This window comes from Anabrus simplex, chromosome 14 (assembly GCF_040414725.1).
Source record: "Anabrus simplex isolate iqAnaSimp1 chromosome 14, ASM4041472v1, whole genome shotgun sequence".
NCBI classification, from domain to species: Eukaryota; Metazoa; Arthropoda; class Insecta; order Orthoptera; family Tettigoniidae; genus Anabrus; species Anabrus simplex.
In genome coordinates, this window is record NC_090278.1 from 5,123,205 (window position 1) to 5,144,095 (window position 20,891).

Consider the following 20,891-nt stretch of genomic DNA (forward strand, 5'->3'; position numbering starts at 1 on the left):
GTTTATCCTCCTTGCATTGTCAAACTAGAGATAAAAGAATGATGCTAGCTTCTGTTTGTTTATACTATGGCTTCCTCATTGTAAGGTGCTTCGTGTTCTTTGATAAATTACAATATTGAAAGAAATATTGTACCTTGATAATGATTTATCTAGTTAAAGTGAGAGGTCAAGTGAACCTAGTGATGATGAAAATATCAATCGTAATAAAGACGGCAGTGGTATTCTCAATATTGTTTTACTGGTGACGGACTTCACACTACGTAAATTCCCTAAATTTGCAGATTCTGTTCTTATCCCTGGTAAACTCAATTTACTGGGCAAGCAGGTTTGAAAATATGTATTCCTGATGATTTTATGGAACTTTCTTCTAATTCATTATTTCAAATAACTTTTATAGTTATTAAGAAAATTAATGTTCTGTATATGTCTGTATATCTTCTTTATGTGCATGAGTTTCCAGATCACTGTGGGGAAAGCAAAGTAGTCTAAGACATTGAAAGAATTACGTGTCTGTTTCACTTCCATAGATCATTACACTTCGTTTTAAAATTTTGCATGATATTTTTCAAAATAATAATATTTTGTGTTCAACATTTTGAAAGAGAACATACTGTAATTAGTAAGTTCCCTCTGAGAATGTTTGTGCAAAGCTCAATGAATTTCTGCCGAGCAGATAGACACAAGTCATCATTTCATTTTTGTATATCCTTACGCATCTCAAATTATGCCAAGACTCTTTAGGGGCTTTACGTTGCGCCGACACAGATAGGTCTTACGGCGACAGTCATTTTTATTGTAATCATTTTCCAGCTCCAGATTCCTAGATGTGGTGTACAGCGCTCACCACTTCTTCCTTTCAAAGTATATTTTCTGTTCCTCCCTCTTGCTGACCTCCTTTTTCAATGTGCCTGTCTATCGATTCCTTGGGCTCCCTACTGGCCTACGTCTCTGTTAAAGTAATTACTTGCTGTTGTCGTCCTGTCCATCCTCATTACATGTCCAAACCACTGTAGCCTGTATCTTCCTATATTCTTGGTAACAGGAGTACGTGCTTGTTGGCGGGGCATGTTTGTACCCTAGAATGAATGTTACATACACTGTCCACCTCTAACCTAAGCACAGTTACCGTCTGCAGAGTCAAAACAGAGTGTGCACGGACAGGCCTTTTGAGCACCATCTGATCGCTGATGTCACTAGCACAACAACTCCTCAGTATGCACATATTATACTCTGGTGCCACTGAACACAGTCCTTGAGGATGTTGCATGTTTTTTTTTTTTTTGCCGGCATTGTAGTTGTAGGTCAGTCTTATCCTCAGTGGTCAAAAACACGTCGTCAGCATAGAGCAAGGTCCAAGGTACAGATTTTTATAGATCTCTTTTAACAGTATCCATGACTGTAATGGAGAATAGAGGTGAGAGTACAGATCCCTGATGGACACCAACAGAAACAGGGAAATCACCAGATAATCCAGCTACTGGTTGTACTTGGCTCTTTGTGTTGTGGTAGAACAGTTTGACCCAATGTGTCAGCTCTTCAGGGACACCATGACCATGGGGGGCATGCCAGATCAAATCAATGTGGTACACGATCACAGTTTTGTCACATGTTTATCTCTTGACACTCCAGACTGAAGTTAACTCTCCTGGTGCCAGAGTCGCTGTGAACGATCCTCAAAAAATGAATGAAACTTGCCAAGTCGCTCTGAGAGAAGCTTCATTTCTTTATTCTTTGATAGCTTTCTAGACCGAAAATGGCACCTAATCTTGGCATGACCGTTTAAAGAGAGCTCAAGCTACCTTGTTCTGACAACATTCTTTTATTTTCCGTCTATCGATAATCTTGAGCGATATTTAAAGTTCCTTGACTTGTTGAGCCTGTACTGGATTGTCCTGGTCAACATTCCTTTCTTCCCAGTCACTATTAATATTTACATCATCACTATCACTTGCTGGTTATGTACAGTCACGTTCAGCGTAGGTAATTCATAGTCTGAGGCAAAATGGGCACTTGATTCTTAAACAAGATTTGAATCACTGTCCATGAAGTCTTAGAGGTGACCATTTGACTTGTCATTCAGTAATTATACAGCTGTTAATTTTCACTGTCATTTAATTGTGTTTACACCTGGGTGACTGGAGTGGGACATGGAGGATGATGATGATGATGATTGTATTATGTAGGCAGTTCCTTTTTTTCTTTCTTCTTTGCGTGTATATATTCAAATTTTTGTCTTAAAAATTAGTGTTATTTGTAGTTCTTAGTATTTTAAGTTAATGAATGTCATTGTATGAAATAATAATAATATGTGTGTGGTTAAGTGTAAGAAAGGGCCAAGAGCCCTAACTTTGCCACAGAAAATAATGGCTTTATCTATCTATCTATCTATCTATGATGATGATTTAATTGTGTTTGCTTGTATGATTGCCATTGTTGATGTATTTTTTTCAATATGCTAGATTTTAGAATTTTGGATATTTGACACCCTCTGCAAATATTTTTAATGTCGGGCTGAGTGGCTCAGACGGTTGAGGTGCTGGCCTTCTGACCTCAACTTGACAGGTTCGATCCTGGCTCAGTCTGGTCATAATTGAAGGTGCTCAAGTACATCAACCTCGTGTTGGTAGATTTACTCTTGTGGGACTGTCCGACTCGTTGGCTGAACGGTCAGCATACTGGCCTTCGGTTCAGAGGGTCCCGGGTTCGATTCCCGGCCAGGTCAGGGATTTTAACCTTAATTGGTTAATTCCAATGACACGGGGCCTGGGTGTTTGTGTTGTCATCATCATCATTTCATCCTCATCACGGCGCGCAGGCCGCCTACAGGCGTCAAATAGAAAGACCTGCACCTGGTGAGCCAAACCCGTCCTGGGATATCCCGGCACTAAAAGCCATACGACATTTCATTTCCTGTGGGACTAAATTCCGGTACCTTGGTGTCTCTGAAAACTGTAAGAGTAGTTAGTGGGATGAAAAGCAAATAACATTTTTAATATTTTTTAGAAAAAACAAAATGCATTTTTGGTTCTTGTATTATGTATTATATCCTTACTCTCACCAACAAATATGAAGAAATTGTGGATCTTATGGAGAGGCATAAGCTCAAGATATTGGGGTTGAGTGAGACAAAATGGAAAGGATATGGGAAGATGTCCTTGAGAAATGGATATGTGCTCTATTGGAGTGGGAACAATCATGAATCCAAAAAGGAAGTTGGCTTCCTCCTTCATAAAGATATAGACACACAGACAGATGTCAAATATCTGATAGGATCATCCAGATGAGACTGAGTGTTGGTAGTGCACATCATACTTTTCTGCAAGTGTATGCACCACAGACAGGATGTACCACAGAAGAGAAAGAGCAATTCCTTATCGAACTTAAGGAACAAATAACAGAGGATAACACAATCATTATGGGTGATCTGAATGCCCAAGTTGGTAAAGAAAGACTAGGCTGTGAAAACATTGTTGGCCCCCATGGGATGGGATAGAAAGCTCAAGACTATGATCGACTTCATCATCACTGATAGAAAAGCGAGTCAGTACGTTAGAGATGTTAAAGTCATACCCAGCGAGTGCCTAGATAGCGGCCATCGGCTATTAATCTCTGACCTGAAAGATGTCCATGTGTCCAAAATTAAACAAAAGAATGCCAAAGATTAAGACATGGCTGTTGAAGGACATGGAGAAGAAAGGAAACTATGAAGTGAGGATAACAGCCAAATTACCCAAAACTGAGAAAGGAGGGGTAGAAGAAGAATGGTCCTTATTCAAAGAAACCCTTGTAAAAGTAGCAACGGAAATTTGCGGAAAAACAAGTGCCACACCAAAAGAGAAGGAAACACCTTGGTGGAATGACCAAGTGAAGATAGCAGTAAAAGATAGAAATACACTGAAAAGAAAATTAGACCTTGAAAAACAGATGATAGACGAAATGAATTAGAAATTGAACAACTAGTGCAGGAATACCGGAAAAAGAAACTGGCTGTAAAAAGACTGATCCAGGAAGAAAAGGAAAAGTGCTGGGAAGACTTTACTACAAGGATAGAGGAAGACTGTCAAGGAAGAAAGAAATTACTGTACAAACTAGTAAACAGTAAAGGAAATGAATATATAAACATCCTTGCACTGGAAACAGATGATGGTAGCTAATATGAACAGAGGAAGGGATCACGGATGAAATGAAGAAGTACTTCAACGTGCTGTTAAATGGAGATGGGGGCAACACCACCACCAATGACTGTAATATAGGTGAGACCAAAAACAACAAATCCCCATTAACATGGCTTGTGGTAGAAACAGCAGTATAGAGCATGCAAAATGGGAAGTCCCCAGGCTTTCATGATCTCAGCTCAGACTTGATAAAGGCAGCTGGAATACGAGGCTTGAATTGGCTATATAGAGTGTTATCAGTGATTTGGGAAAGAAACAAAATCGCAGAAGATTGGAGTAAAGGAGTCATCATCCCACTGTTCAAAAAGGGCAACCGATGGAAATGTGGAAATTACAGAGGCATCACGCTGCTGGAAAAGATCATAGAAATGAGAGTTAGGAAGATAGTGGAACCTTTGCTTGAGGAAGAACAACATGGGTTTAGGAAAGGTCGAAGTACTGTGGTTCTTTGCAGTAAAAATGCTGGCAGAAAAGTACTGGGAATACAGTGGAACCTCAATTCTCCGTTTTTGGAGGGACCACAGAAAAAAAAAAAAAGTGCATCACGGGAAAACGGAAAATCTGGGAACGAACGAACCATCAACAGTTGGCTAAACATCACAAAAATGAAATATGTATACTTATAATCTTACAAATGCCCCTAAACTAAACCAAACTACAGCCCCAATGGGCCTTCCGCCTACCAAGTAACCGCCTTCGGTCCGAAGGCCAGCAGATTACGAGGTGATGCATGGTCATTGTGACGAATCCTCTCGGCCGTTATTCCTGGCTCTAGACCGGAGTCACCATATCACCATAACATAGCACCTCAACTAAGGGTAATCGTAGAATGACTGAACCTGGAACCAGCCCTCATATCCAGGTAAAAGTGCCTGGCCTAGCCAGTAATCGTGACTGATTTATTGTAATCGAACCCAGGCCCTCCGGGTGAGAGGCAGGCAAGTTAGACCACGGGGCTGGTTTCGAATGTTAATTACCGGTACGTGACTTAAAAATCTCGAAACTTTGCATTCAGTTTGTCGTGACCTACCTGTCCAGTGAGACGATCTCATAGGTTGGTCACCAGGCCGTTGGATGTTGAAGTATTACCTGACCTGCCGAGCGGAATGTAGGGAGGTAATTTGTAGGTATGACTCGTCCCGCAACTCCCGAAATAAAAGATGAAATTATTTCCCTGTCCTTTATTACTGAAGACAACTAAAACTACTATGTACAGTATATTTACAAGTCTGAATGTAATGATCTAAAGAGAGAGAGAGAGAGAGAGCTTGTTTCACGCGCCTACTGTTCTACTACGTGTCTATCTGAATCTTGCCCTACGGCACTTGGGCTATGCCCGAACAGAATCTCGTTCTGACAAGTACGACTACTAGCTGGGAGAAGGCCCCGTGCCATCTTGGCCAGGAATTATATCTCCGCTCCTGAACTCAAAGTTCTATCCCTACCTCCTACCAAGGGGTTGGGTCTTATGGGCATTACTAAACTGTTCACCTTGTCACTAGCGCCCTCAAGTAGCTATTCTCAGTAGTTGTTACAGTAAGTGCTGCTACCTAGGCACTACTGTCTTCTGTCTTGCTTTGTCCTCATCTAACCTTGTTTTTCTGAAGTGCATCTGTACTCGCCCTGACTAGCCTTGTACTCGGCTTTGTTCCTTTGTCGGTTATCGGGCGGACCGCCTGGCCCGCTGGCATACTAGCTCTGTTTGTCGATACACAGTAAATATCCTGTTGTGATCAACAAGTCTCCGCTCTTGGTCAACAAATTTTGTAAGCGCACTTTGCAAGCTCTCTCCACTACATGTAACTTCTTGAAATATTTCCTTTTTCTTACAGTAACTAAATCTGACTATAATTATTATTCAATTACCTTAATACTACAAGGTGTCTCCTGTCATTGATCATTATTCTAACACTAATTAATCTCCTCTGACACCTTAAGCTCGAGACTCTGCTGCGAACCCCGGCTGCCTTCCACCTGGCAGTCCGTCGGTTCGAGTCCCTGGGAGGTCGGTACACGACAAGTTTTACCGGGGAAACTTTGTCAGTTTCCTCTGAAAACTTCCTTCAGTTCAGCAACTTTGATCAGCCAAACTCTTCGAAAAATCTAATACCCATAACGCCAAGCCAAACATTAATCGACCATGAGTAGTTTTTCATTCTCTAATCTAATAAAATAAAGCACATAAGATACGAAAGCGTCCAACATGATGGCAAAATCCTTGTTTTTAAAAAATCTTCCATTGTAATTCGGTCACCGGTGTACTGTTCCTAGTCGGTTTATGGAAATCTTGTACTGCGTAAATTAGGCCTACATCGACTTTTAAAGGTTATGTTGAGCGCGATAATATGGTTTCAAATGTAAGTATCGATTGTCAAGTTCTCAAATGCATTATATTCAATTCTGCCTGTTACTAATCACAGTCAAATTGGAAAGAGAAAAAATATAATTAACACTTCCGAAATTACGATTATTCACGACCTTGAACTCGGCTGGAAAGCGTGCTTGCTGTATAAGTTGGTACGAGTGCAAAATGATACAAAGTTTGTAAATGTAAACGTGCGCAAATAAAACGACTGCGGCTTTTATAACATTTGACACAAAAACGTGAAATTCCCAGTCTTATATTAGGACGAAAACAGTAATAGGCAATCCCAAAACCTCCCATGGCTTTATGTATGTAAGGTGCAACGTCTGTTCTGGTCTCTATAACATAATCATATACGATAATATTAAAATATTAAATTTGTGTTACTTAAGAAGGAGCAGTTTCGATTCCTGACTGAAAGGCCAGTGACTATACAGTGCCGAAAACCTGTTCGGCAACACGCTCGAAAAAATAAAAAAACTAAACATCTAACACTGGACGTAATGTACGAGTTTTGCAAGTATGAACATTTGACAAAACTTGTTCAGTCTTCAAATCTGATGGCCAAGCAGGCACCAATTTTTGATAATGAGACAAAGTCTCTCATAGTGCATTGGCACTGCCGGTGGCTACAATTAGCCTATGCAGTGGCCTCCATGGTATGCACTAGCCAGCGTCTTGGTAGGTGTGCTAGGTACCAACTGATGAGCCCAGCCTGGCACACGAGGGTGAAACGCTGGCAACCAGGAATGAGTTAGCTGGAAAATTTATAATGTCCAATAACGGACCATTTATATTGGTATTATAAATTTACTCATTTGGAACAAATATTTCAGATTTCCTATGGGAATCAACATCTATTTCATCTTTAAATAGAGCTGTCGAAATGCGCTCTGTCTCCTTCCAATTGTCGAGGGCATTCTCTGCTTTATGATTTCCGAGGATTCTCTAAACAATACTACGGTACCCGAATGTGATGCTTAGATGATCCCTTATGCAAGTTCACTGCCGATCGGTTTTCCAGTACGGTACATCTTCAAATTACCACGATGACGGGACGTCATCACCAAGATCCGTAAGTATGCCGTAGCCATCCTTTCGAAAGATACATTTTCTTGGAAAACGCGTGATCGAGGATTTAGCGTTGATGGGACTGAAATTTCTGGACGGTTGATCCGGGAAATCGTTTTTTTTTTTTTCAAGGAACGGATAATGCGGGATTTTTACAATGTGATTTAATTAGGATGCTCGCGATACTACGTAATTTGAACAAATAATACGGGAAAACGTAGTTTCCAGGAACGTATAATCGAGGTTCTACTGTACAGAAGAAATCTTGTGATTGCATTTGTGGACATTGAAAAAGTGTATGATAGTGTTCCTCAAAACAAGATATGGGAATGTGTGGAAGACCTAAAGTTGCCAACGTACTTAATTGAGATAGTCAAGATGCTATACCAGAAGTGCTACAGCTGTGTCCAGGTAGGCAACGGACGATCAAAATGGTCTGAAGCAAAGAGAGGTGTCCAACAAGGAAGTGCCCCATCACCACTCCTGTTCGTAATAGTAATGGACAAGGTCATAAAATCTATCAAGAAAATGGATAGTGAACCAAACGCCCTGGTGTTTGCTGATGATGTGCTTTTATGGGGAAAGACAGAAGCTCAAGTTCAGAAGAAACTTAATGAATGGAACAATACATTGAAAAATTGTGGACTGAAGGTGAGCAAAACAAAGACAGTGGAAATGATCATCAATAGGGAAGGAACAAGCTCAAATATATTTCTGGAAGGAGTAAAAATCGAATCAGCTTCCCACCTTGGAAGCACAATCTCAGAAGACATCACTGTTAGGCAGGAAATTCTAAGCAAGACACAGAAAGCATCAAACTTTTATAATGAAGTCAGAAATCTTCTCTGGGACTGCAAAATACCACAAAAAGCACAAACAATCATGTACCACACTTACTTTGTACCAATCCTCACGTACGGTTTAGAGGCATGCACTGTACTAAACAAACACTTCAGTAGAGTCCAAGCAACTGAAATGAGATTCATTAGAACGATGAACCAAACTACCAGAAAGGACAAGGTCAGAAATGAAGTGAATAGGAAAGTAGCTGGTATCGAGGTTCCTATTACCAGTGTCATAAAGGAACGCAGACTTCAGTGGTATGGGCTCATAATGAGAATGAACAGAAAATATTTTGACCTTAATCTCATAGGAAAAAGACTACACCGAAGACCAATAAAACGCTGGATAGAGACTGTAAGATCAGATGTGGAGGAGAGAGGACACAAATGGGAGGATGTACTGGAACAGAAGATGTATGAAGACAGAAGGAGATGGCAAGCGCTTGTACACCACACCCGGGAAATTGGAGTTGGTAAATGATGATGATGATTATGTATGTGTTCCCTACAGTGTTCATTTTTACTTCATTCGTAAGCATGTGGTAATAAGAATATTTACATTTTCCAAATTTTATTTTCCCAAATAAATTATTTTAATTAAGTAATTAATTAATGAAGTAAGGAATAAATTTCATAATGATCTGAAAATTATCCTGAAGTTAGATGACTGTGTTTTCGCTTAAGTGCGGCCAGTATCCAGTATTCGGAAGATAGTAGGTTCAAACCCCACTGTCGGCAGCCCTGAAGATGGTTTTCCGTGCTTTCCCATTTTCACACCAGGCGAATGCTGGGGCTGTACCTTAATTAAGGCCATGGCCGCTTCCTTCCCAGTCCTAGCCCTTTCCTGTCCCATCGTCGCCATAAGACATATCTGTGTCGGTGCAACGTAAAGCCAATAGAAAAAAACAAAACAAAAAAGGCTATGTTTTGCACTCTCTGATTAAGTTTCACTTTCATATCTTTTTTTTCTTTTTCTGAAAATCTATATTTTTCCATTAAAACCACCTGGCTCTTTTAGAGCTCACCTTTACATTTTTGCCTAGCACCAAAAGGGTTAAATTGGAAATTTATCATGTTTTACCTTTAAGTTATTATTTTAAACTTAATTTGATAGTTTCCAAACAGACATTCTTCTCTATTTTATAGGAGTCTGACCATGGCATTAGCCCTTGTTGTGATACCGTTCTTGCCTGCAACCAACATCTTCTTCAGGGTGGGGTTTGTCGTTGCTGAACGTGTGCTCTACCTCCCTTCAGCAGGGTACTGCATGTTGGTTGTGTTGGGCCTCAGACAGTTGGCCACTGCATCCTGGAGGAAACATGTAAGTTTCTTCTTGTAGAATCGTGAACATTTTCTCATCTCTGACATATAAAATGACTGGTTAAAATGGGAACAATTTTCTTATCGAGCAAGTTGGCTAAGCAGTTTGGGTCCTTGTGTTCGGAAAATGGTGGGTTAGAACCCCACGGGTCTCCATCTTCTTCATTGCCACCATTTTTGTGTCCACTGTTCAGCACAGTACACAAGTATAGACCAGATGTAACATTTGAGAAATCTAACCCTAAGATTAACATCCAACTTTGTTTATGTAAGGACTTAACTGAATTTCATTAAAGTACTGTTTGTCCTCATAGCGTAGTGGTTAATTTTATTAGCTGCCATCCTCGGGAGCCCAGGTTTGATTCACATTACTGCCAGAAATTTAAGAATGGGAGGAGGGCTGGTATGTGGTTCAAATGTTACCTGTAGCTCACCTCCATTGGGGGTGTGTCTGAAAAGAGCTGCACTATCTCGGGATGAGGACAAGAGTTTACTTATTAAAGTACTGCAGGTATTCTCTAATATGGAGCTGATGACCTAGATGTTAGGCCCCTTTCAGTAACAACCATCATCATTTTCTAATATGGCAATTTATGTCTGATGGCCAGTCATCACTAAAACATGTTCCAAGATATTCACATTAAACAAGGTTGGTCAGTTATAAATTTATACAATTACAACCTTTTAAGTTTTCCAGTCTGTTTAAATGAATCTATACAAATAAATATACTTGAAGTGTCTGTCTGTAATGTCAAAATAACAGCATTTTGCTAAGTGTATATGAAAGTATTTATAACTAAAAAAGAATTTTTACAATTTTTGTCTGTCTGCATGTTTGTTCTGGCTAATATCCGAAATGGTTGGACCGATTTTGATGGGACTTTCCCTGGCAGATAGCTGATGGTATATGGAGTAACTTAGGCTACTTCTAAATTTTCTGTCTGTCTGTTTGTTCCGGCTAATCTCCGAAACTCGTGGACTGATTTTGACAGGACTTTCACTGGCAGATAGTTGATGGCATAAGGAATAACTTGGGCTACTTTTAAATTTTCAAAACAGTTACAGGGGGAGGGGCGACGGAAGGGAGATATAAAAATAATAGGCGAATTATCAAATTTGTCGTATAGGGATGAGATAAAACTTGTTTTAAACACCTGGACACAAAGAACATAACTCGATGAGCCCTGTGGACCTGAAAACCATGTTCTAAGGCCCTAAAACGAACTGTTTAGGAGATATTGGCACCACAATATGCCTGCTTTAGGAATCCGATAAAGAAACGACCAGCCGTAACCATGGCAATGTCAGCTCAAGGATTCTACAGCAGCGAGATTTGCCACCCAAAATTGATACATGTATGAATTACTATCTGGAAAAATTATACTGCAAACGCTTCTCGGCCTCTTGGTTGAGATCAAAGTATAGATTCACTGGAAGAGATCATGTGTAGTGGAGCTTCGCGATCTTAACATCTTTTCTCGTGTTCTGTGTAGTGATAGTGGGTATCAGGGAGTATTTTGTTCATTTATTTAGTGTGTTGGTTGTGTGAACGTGTTATCTTAAGCATCTACAGCTTATTTTAATTGATTTGAGGGCATATTTTTCACTTTAAAAGGGAATTTAATATGTCTTCCTATTCAATACATACTCATCTCCATCATCAGATGGAGTAATAATAATCAAACATTTTTCAATTTGTTTGAGCCATCTTCAGCGAAAAAAAGGGGTTAAAGTTATTTACGTAATAGACGCTAAAAATGTGTTAAAAACATAATGAAGGAAAAAATGAAAAACGAAAGAGACATGACGGAAATAAAAAACAATTCATTATACACACATTTCCATCATTAGATGGAGTAATAATGTAACATCTTGTAATTGAGGGCATATCTTAATTTAATTTTATTGCCCTAAGTGTCTCCAAATTGGATTTTGCTACCATTGCTCCTTAGATAACTTACTAAGAGTGTATTTTGGTTGCTAACCTTGAGCTAAAAACCACCCACTTGCTAAATTTTCTTGGTCTCCATAGGTACTACTAACTAGGCATTTAACTCTACTCTTCCATTAAGGCGTTTCAAAGGCAACAGATCTTGGCCTACTGCTGGGAGCCGTCTTGGTGGGAATTTTCCCTTTGATTTTGAAAGATTGCAATTTCCTATCAATATCAGCTTTGCTGTGACAATCAACAACTCACAAGGGCAAACGTTGAACAAAGCTGGCATAGATTTAACTAAGGGTTGCTTTACCCATGGACAGCTGTACGTTGCATGTTCATGAGCGAGGGATGCCACTAGCATTGTTGTTTTAGCCCAAGGAAATCGTACACCAGACATTGTGTATAAAGAGATTTTTCAATGAGATTAATACGAAAAGCCAAAAAGAAAAAAAAAAGAAAAAAAAAAGGTATATATATTTCAAACGTTGACAAGGAAGCTTTATAAGTCAAAAAGAAAATTCATCACGTTTGAAGTCGTGGTCATGGCTATTAAAAATAAAAGTACTGTATTTTATCCAACTTACCTATGTAAAGACGATAAAATATAATGCTTTTAAATAAATTGTTTAAAACACCTAACGGCTAAATTAATAAATGCGGGTGAAGCCGTGGGTACATGCTAGTACAAAATAAAATGCTGTTTAATAACAGAATGACATGTTTCAGTCCTGAAAGAACGGGGGCTTTCACATCTGAAAGGAGGGATGTAGGCAACAATAGACCAAGTGCAATAAGAAAAGTTCAAAAAGTATTTCCATATGAACATTATTAAGCAGCGGGTTGGGCAGGGGAGGGGGTTACTGGGAATTAGAACTCCCCCCCCCCCCCCCCCCGCCTTATGTAATTTTCACAAAAGAAAAACAGAAACTGACCATTCTTCTTCTTATTTTTATACTGCTCTTCCCACACTCGTGGGGTCGCACATGGGGATTTGGCCCTGTTTTACGGCCGGATGCCCTTCCTGGTGCCAACCTTACGTGGAGGAATGTAATGACTATTGCGTGTTTCTGTGGTGGTTGGTAGTGTGGTGTGTTGTATGAATATGAAGAGGAGAATATTGGGACAAACACAAACACCCAGTCCCCGAGCCATATGAATGAATCAAATGCAATTAAAATCTCCGACCCTGCCGGGAATCGAACCTGGGACCCTCTGAACTGAAAGCCTCAATGCTGACCATTCAGCGAAGGAGTTAGACAGAAACTGACAATAAACAAGTGGAAGTCGAATCAATGTGTTGGCTCTTTTGAACATTCACAGAGACATTTTTGTATTTATTATGATTTTTTAATTTTTTAAAAATGCTATTTGTTTGGGGCGTCGACCTATGTAGATCTTTTGCCCCGACTGGCATCCTATGTGAGGAAACTGCGTGTAAGATGTACAATATTATAGGTTAGGATCCACCTTTCAATACTCCGTAATAAGATGGTAAAAAGTAGTTACAACCTGTTTAATGGGACCGGTTTCAACACATTTTAAGTGTCATCATCAGCCAATTTGCGAAGATCTTAAAACAACTAGCACATTGAATACAGGCAAAAAATTAACATTGTATCATAACGTAGCAATTCAGTAAATGAAACTGCGTGTATTATGTAATGGCGGAAGTGTAATGTGTTGAGTGTGAGGAAAGGAATGTTAAGGGTGACACAAACACCCAGTCCCCTGGCCAGGGGAATTCATTACAATTAAAAACCACTGACCCGGCCGGGAATCAAACTCGAGGGCGCTGGGTGACAGGCGGACGCGTTGCTCCCTACACCGCGGGGCCGGACGTTCACAGAGACATAATTGTAAAACCAACAGATCTCTTGAATTTATTTTCTGAGAAGCCTTGAAAGTTGGATTTTAGATTGTAATCTGAATATACTGTACCATTCATTTTAAATCGTCACCTCGATCATATTGTTCTTGCTGTATATTTTAATGTAAGATTTTGTGGTGTATCGGTACTGCAGTCAGAATATCAACATAATTTACTTGTATCATTGTCCCTATAATGACACTCATGCATGCACACACCAAGCACGCACAAGCACCTTCATATGTTCCATCATAATTTTTTAACTATGACCCCTCCCCCATTGGTCGATCCTGGCTACGCTACTGCTATTAAGGCATTGAAAAAATAACTTTCCAGGCTGAGTGGCTCAGATGGTTGAGGCACTGGCCTTCTGACCCTAACTTGGCAGGTTCGATCCTGGCTCAGTCCGGTGGCATTTGAAGGTGCTCAAATACGTCAGCCTTGTGTCGGTAGATTTACTGGCACGTAAAAGAACTCCTGTGGGATAAAATTCCGGCACCTCGGCGTCTCCGAAAACCGTAAAAGAGTAGTTAGTGGGACGTAAAATAAATACCATTAATTAATTAAAAAATAACTTAAACATTAAATGGTTATGCATTTGTTCATACCCAGTCTTAAACAGTAACATTTACACAACATAAACAATACTGAATAAGGATAATGAAGTGATTTGATAGAATCTGATGATGTTTTTTCAGGAATGAAACAATTCAGTATTTTGACATAAATATGTTATGGCTGGGGGTCATCTGAATTTAGCAATACATAATGTGTGATGCGGTGTTAAATAGCAACCGTGCAGGTTGTAATGTGAAGTATTGATGGATGGCCATGACTGAGAGACATATTATCGAAGAGGTGTGTTGGAGTACAGATCGTCGATATGATCTTGCGGGCTGTGATATGAAGTATTAATGGATGGCCGTGACTGAAAGACATATTATCAAAGAGGGGCGTTAGAATACAGATGCTCGATGTGATCTTGCAGGCTGTGATGTGAAGTATTGATGGATTGTTATGACTGAGAGGCATATTATCAAAGAGGGCGTTAAGAGTGCAGATGGTCGATGTGATCTTGCAGGCTGTGATGTGAAGTATTGAAGGATGGCGATGACTGAGAGACATATTATCAAAGAGGGGCGTTATGGTACAGATAGTCGATGTGATCTTGCAGGCTGTGATGTGAAGTATTGATGGATTGTTATGACTGAGAGACATATTATCAAAGAGGGGCGTTAGAATACAGATGGTCGATGTGATCTTGCAGGCTGTGATGTGAAGTATTGATGAATGACCATGACTGAGAGACATATAGAAGGCTCTGTTTTATCAAAGAGACCGTACCTCATCATACTGTAGAGAAGTGATTATTCCATTCATGGTAGTTTCATAGGCTCTGAGTCAGTTCCCCCTTACAGTGCACTGATCCTACATTTGTAAACTTCAAATTCAATACAGATGTCTCTCGAAAACGATTCATTAGATGCAAATAAATTAATTGTTATCAATTTGAGTTTCATTTATTGAAAGACATGTTGATGATAATTTGATTCTCCCAAGGGAAATTTAACATAATTTTTATTATTTTTCAGGGATTTTCAAATATTTCCGTTATTTAAAAACGTTTTCTTTCCCACATATTTACTAGTATTTTCTTAACCTTGTAATAGTTTTGATAAACTGGAAACTTGAAGGTTGTTAACTAAATCAAAATTGAAAAGAAAATAGCTCTTTTTTAAATCATATCGACTCACACAGGTCTTTTGGCAATGATGGGATTGGACAGGACTAGGACTGTGAAGGAAGCTGACAGCTACATGACCCAAACTGCACAGCCACTCACTCGGCGTGCAACATGTCATTCTGTCAAGAATTTCTGTATCTATTATTATTATTATTTGTTGTTGTTTGGGCCTACTGAGGACAACGGGGCTTGTATCTTCTCGTCATTTGGGCCTTCTGTTTTCTCCTCTACTAGTATTCCTTCATTTTCTGGCTGTAAGCCAGCTTTCTTTCCTCCATCCACATAGGTCTGCTGGTTCCTGTGTTCTTCCTACTCATAAGTGACGTTGGAAAAATTCCCCACTGGATGGCTTGCCAAAACTGTGGGCGGTCATGTATGGAGTCATGCGGGATCCCCAGTTCGACTTGACTGAAGAGATCCACTTGTTCCTGGATGCCTTCGCTCTACTTGTCTGGTGGTAAGTCTTCAGGGGTTCATGCGGGTTAGGTGCCTATAGAAGACCAGGCGCCTTTTTTTAATTTTATTTTATACAAGTAACGATGACTGATGTTTGTATAGCTCATCATTGTGCTGAATTCTGTAGGTGCCTCCCTCTTCTCTTACGAATCCCAGTATTCTCCTCATGATCTTCCTTTCTTTGAGTTCTAGTTTTCTGAGATGGCCTTTCCTGATCATCACGAGACACTCTGAGGCGTAGAGAACAGATGGTTTTACTACCACATTATAGTGCCCGAGTTGAGATTCTTGGAGAGGTACTTTGATGCGTAAACGCTTCTGCAGGAATGATAGGCCCTCTTAGATTTGGTGCACCTGGTGTCTGTGGTTAGGTTTTTACTCTGGTTTGCTGAGATCCACTTTCCTAGGCACTTGGCTGCCTGCACCTTTCTGATGGTGGTGTTGCCTAGTGGTATTGTGGAAGGGGCTTCCTTGATATTGGTCATGAATGGTTTTTTATTTGTTTGTATAAATGTAATATTTGAGCTTCTACTGAGGATAGCCTTTAGATAGGCTCAAACATGTATAGATATCATCCCATCCAATATAGATGGTTGTTTTGTATTGAAAAGGAGGATTGTATAAGAACTTTTTATTTGTAAAGTTATAACTGTCAATATGGAATGAGATTTATAGCCAACTAAAGTCTCAAATTAGGTGAATATCAGGCCGGCTTCTGGGCTAATAGATCTTGCCCAGAGCAGTTACAAAATATGAAGACCATCTTCATCTATAGGAGTTGAAGAGGACATCGCTGGGTAGTTTTCATCGTAGATTCCCAGAAAGCATACGATTCGGTGGACAGAGAGAGACCCTTTTCTTCACCCTGCGGGAACTTGGCCTTGATGAGAAGACCTTAAAATTAGTCCAGGCCACCTTGAAGAACACCACTTCGGAGGTCAAGTTCAGAAGTGAACTATCTGAGATCTTTTCCGTCAGGACAGGAGTCAGGCAAGGAGATGGGGTCTCTTGCATTCTCTTCAACTGCATCCTGGAGAAGATCATAAGGGAATAGATGGCAATATTATCACCAGGAACACAACTGAAGCTATGGTACAAGAAAGACAACCTTAATGTCTCATGACCTTGCCGTACTAACAGTATAGGCTTCGTGCGTACAGCACTGTGCTGCTGCGGGTGGATACTACGAGAACTACTTAGAGTCATCTTAATTAACAGCTCGCCATAAGAAGCTGGAATGTGTGTGACGTTTACATGCATTTATTCTATTATTTTACAGTGCTGTCTTCAGATGATACTTTTTTAATGTCACAGCGTTCCGACAGAATGATGTGCTTGTTCTTGGCTGCATTAATAGATACAGTACGATAATACAGAGCTTTCATTCACGACCTCACAAAGTGAATTTGAAAAGACGGTGGATCTTAGCAGTAACTCGCAGGAAGTGATTCCGGATTTGTACATTTACAGTATTTAATACACAGTTACTCTTAACATAATGCAAAGGTTAACAATTACAAACAAATTATTGAAGAAGTTGGATGTCAACACCAACATCTACAAGACCATGCAGAAGACGGTGGTCATTGCCAAAACTGGAATTGTACGGAAATTTATGGGTTCAAATTCTACGTAAAACTGTGGTTTACATTAAGGTTTATTCTGCTTTGATTTCCTAAAATCTGTACAGTTGCTTGAATATCATTATCACGAAAGTGTGCAAAATAAATTAATAATAATAATAATAATAATAATAATAAATATAACATACCGTACTACAGACCACAATGTGAAATTTTAGAGTATTCCCTCACAACCTCACGAAATGGATTTAAAAAGGCAGCGGGCAAATATACTGTAATTATAGAAATTGGCCTCCATTACACAATATCAATAGCTCACAGAAATACCGCATTTTACATACGTAAAGTTCTGTTCTTGCCCCGAGGTGGTGCAACTCTTTTCAAGCAACCCCTAATGAACATGAGCTGCATGTACCCTCATGTGAATCTTAAATTTCTGTCTGTATCGGGAATCAAGCCCGGGCCCCCGACGAAGGAAACTAGTAGCGCTAACCGTTATATTACAGAGGTGGTCGCGATCATATTATAAATACAGACACAATAATTTATTGGCAACGTTAAGATATTCTGATATTTTCAACTGGTCCAACATCAAACCAGTGCCTTTTTATCGGAAAAAGTTCCTCTATGAGCTATTCTCCTTGTTGTATTTCTCTTTCCGCGCTTTTTAGATGCGAGGTCCAGACAATTCACAGGGTTGATCGGTACACGAGGTGACATGTTCTGAGTAAACTGTATAAATAACAGCAGAAATATGCTTACATTTCATGGAAATATTTTTATTATTTTACGAAGGCCTCACTCGCAACATTAACCTACGCTAACATGATATCATATTAGAGATAGGCCACATATACTTTTCTGAAGACAGCATTGTTGAATGTGTACATGAAAATCAATCTCGTTATCACCACAAATAATACATAAATTACTATGTTGCCTCTATCGTGAAATGGTAGTCTCTCTAGTGAACCAACGTTTTTCTCATATCATATTTGCAGTTATTCACTCTGTTGCTATTTCCTGCGAACAGTTTTTCTTGTAAATTTAATACATGACCACTTTCTTGAAGTTTGGAATGATTTGGCCGATTGTTGTTGCATAAAACACTCTGAAATCCCACTGTTATTATTTAGTCGGCGATAGCAACACGCTGTGAAATGACAGAGATATGTGCACGGTGATCGCATTAACTTACAATGTTCGCCACTCGCAGCGCAGTGGTGCATTTTTCCCAGCAGTGCACGGAGCCTATACAGGAAGCTACCCACCACTTGCAGAGCCTTCATACTACAGCGGCTAGGGCTAGCTTGAAGATCAACATCAGGAAGACTGAATTCATGACCAATGTCAAGGAAGCCCCTTCTATAATACCACTAGACAACACCACCATCAGAAAGGTGCAGGCGGCCAAGTACCTAGGAAAGTGGATCTCAGCAAACATTTTCATAATTGTTCTCATGAATTCAGTCTTCCTGATGTTGATCTTCAAGCTAGCTTCATTCTTGTGCTGGTTCCATCTGATCCAGGCTCTATGGTCTGGTCGAACTCCATTGTCCACCAAGGGTGCTTGCCTTTGTTGGACGTAGTGGGGATAGTTTCGTGGGCGGCATCCAGAAGAGCTTGCTGTAGGCGTGGCCAACCTTCTTTCTGTGTATTCTTCCTGAGTGTATCCTGAAAGGCCTAGAATATCCAGGTTCAACACTCTGTGACTACGTCATGAAAACTGCACTTTTGCTGTTCTTCTCAAGGGTTTAAAATTAGCCTTGACAAGTGATAGGTAATGATCAGAGTCTATATTTGCTCCTCGCAATACCTTGACATTTAGTGTCTCTGTTATATTATATTATATTATATTATATTATATTATATTATATTATATTATATTATATTATATTATATTATATTATATTATATTATTATTTTGGATAAATATACAGTATATTTTCCTTTATATTTTTGGGGATTTTTTTGCTCATTTTAAGTTATTTTTTAGGATCTTTAGAAAATTTTATAGGTTGTTTCTCACCATTTATCAGATCATCAAAATCCAAGCCTGGCTTATCATCAAAGGAGGAGTTCAAAGAAAATGATCTGTAGGGAGATTGATGTTTAGTTTGTTCGACAGTGGTTAATAAAATGTTATAATTTTTCTTATAACATTATATGGTATTGAATAGGTGGACCTTTCTTGTTTCCATTAGATTCTCGGTTCAATACGGAATAAACATGAAGTTTTTAACCCTGACAGTAACACCATACGTTTTTCTGACGTGTTGTGCGAATGAATGCCATCTATTCCTCTTAAGGAGGGAAGAGTTATCCCCTCCAGCACCTCTATTCCTTGTTCATCCCATCTGGTAACTTTAATGTAACTTTAAATAATAGGCTTTGAGTGACACGTCTTCGAAACGTGTGGTGTAACTAAAGCGATATTTATAGACATGTTACTGTCAGGGTTAAACTTGAGTGGTTGGTAAGTCATTGAGATTGAAATGTACCCAAACCAAAATTACAACAATTATGAGAATGTTCCTCATGATAATTTCAGGTGTTGCAGCTCATGTACTTCTGTCTTATCGTACTGTTTGGACTTCGAGCGTGCTGGCGGAGTGCAGAGTGGAGGACGGAAGAAGTTCTTTTCCGGTCTGGACTGCAAGTTTGCCCTTTAAATGCTAAGGTTCACTACAACATCGCCAAAAATGCTGCTGATTCTGGAAATCGTTCCTTTGCGGTAGCGGAATATAGAGAGGCTCTAAGGTATACAAAACAACATCGCTAGCAGCAACAGTAGTGTTGATAGCAGCATGGTAGGTAGTACAGTAGAACTTGGTTACTTTGAAGTTGAAAGGACCAACAAAGAAAATCAAATTCAATATTTCAAATCGGACAAGTTTAAATTTTGTAAAAGGTTTTAATGAAGTTATGATAAAAACCAATGCAGTTACAGAAAGACCAAAGTTATGTATTTTTACAAGATTTTTTATGGTTTCAAAACAGGTATTAAAACCATTTTTCCACTCGCGGATGGCTGGCGCCTTCTTATTTAATCTTTTGTAAGGCACCCGATCAATTTGGAGAGAGACATTACATACTTCAACAGTAATGTGTGCAATGTATTGTACATGTCTTAATTTCCTATGGCACTTGTATAAAAGTGTATAGAGGGAGTTGACCTTGCAGTTAGGGTCACGCAGCTGTGAGCTTGCGTTCGGGAGATAATAGGTTCGAAATCCACTGTTGGCAGCCCTAAGGTCATGGCTGCATCCTTCCAACTCCTGGCCCTTTCCTATCCCATCATTGCCATAAGACCTGTCTGTGTCGGTGCAATGTAACACAAATTATAGAAAAATGTGTTAAAATACACACTTTTAGAATAAAACCCACTACAGTAATTACATCTGTGATCGCAGTTACTCTGATGGGATTTGAAGTAGATTATGCAATGAGAACAAGTGCCAGGGATACAAAAGAAGAGGGAGGGGGTGGGACTATTGCCTGGAATTTAATAAACAAGCTTGACTAACTA

At 39.5% G+C, this 20,891-nt stretch overlaps 1 protein-coding gene across 2 annotated transcripts in view; it reads left to right on the top strand.

Moving 5' to 3' along the window:
* Positions 1-20,891, top strand: part of LOC136885710 (protein O-mannosyl-transferase TMTC4) — a 140,049-nt gene that overhangs the window by 55,095 nt on the left and 64,063 nt on the right. For both annotated transcript variants that reach the window (XM_067158427.2, XM_067158428.2), the window contains 2 exons: positions 9,600-9,774; positions 19,914-20,122. In XM_067158427.2, coding sequence (XP_067014528.2) covers positions 9,600-9,774; positions 19,914-20,122 — 384 coding nt within the window. The remainder of the gene's footprint in view (positions 1-9,599; positions 9,775-19,913; positions 20,123-20,891) is intronic.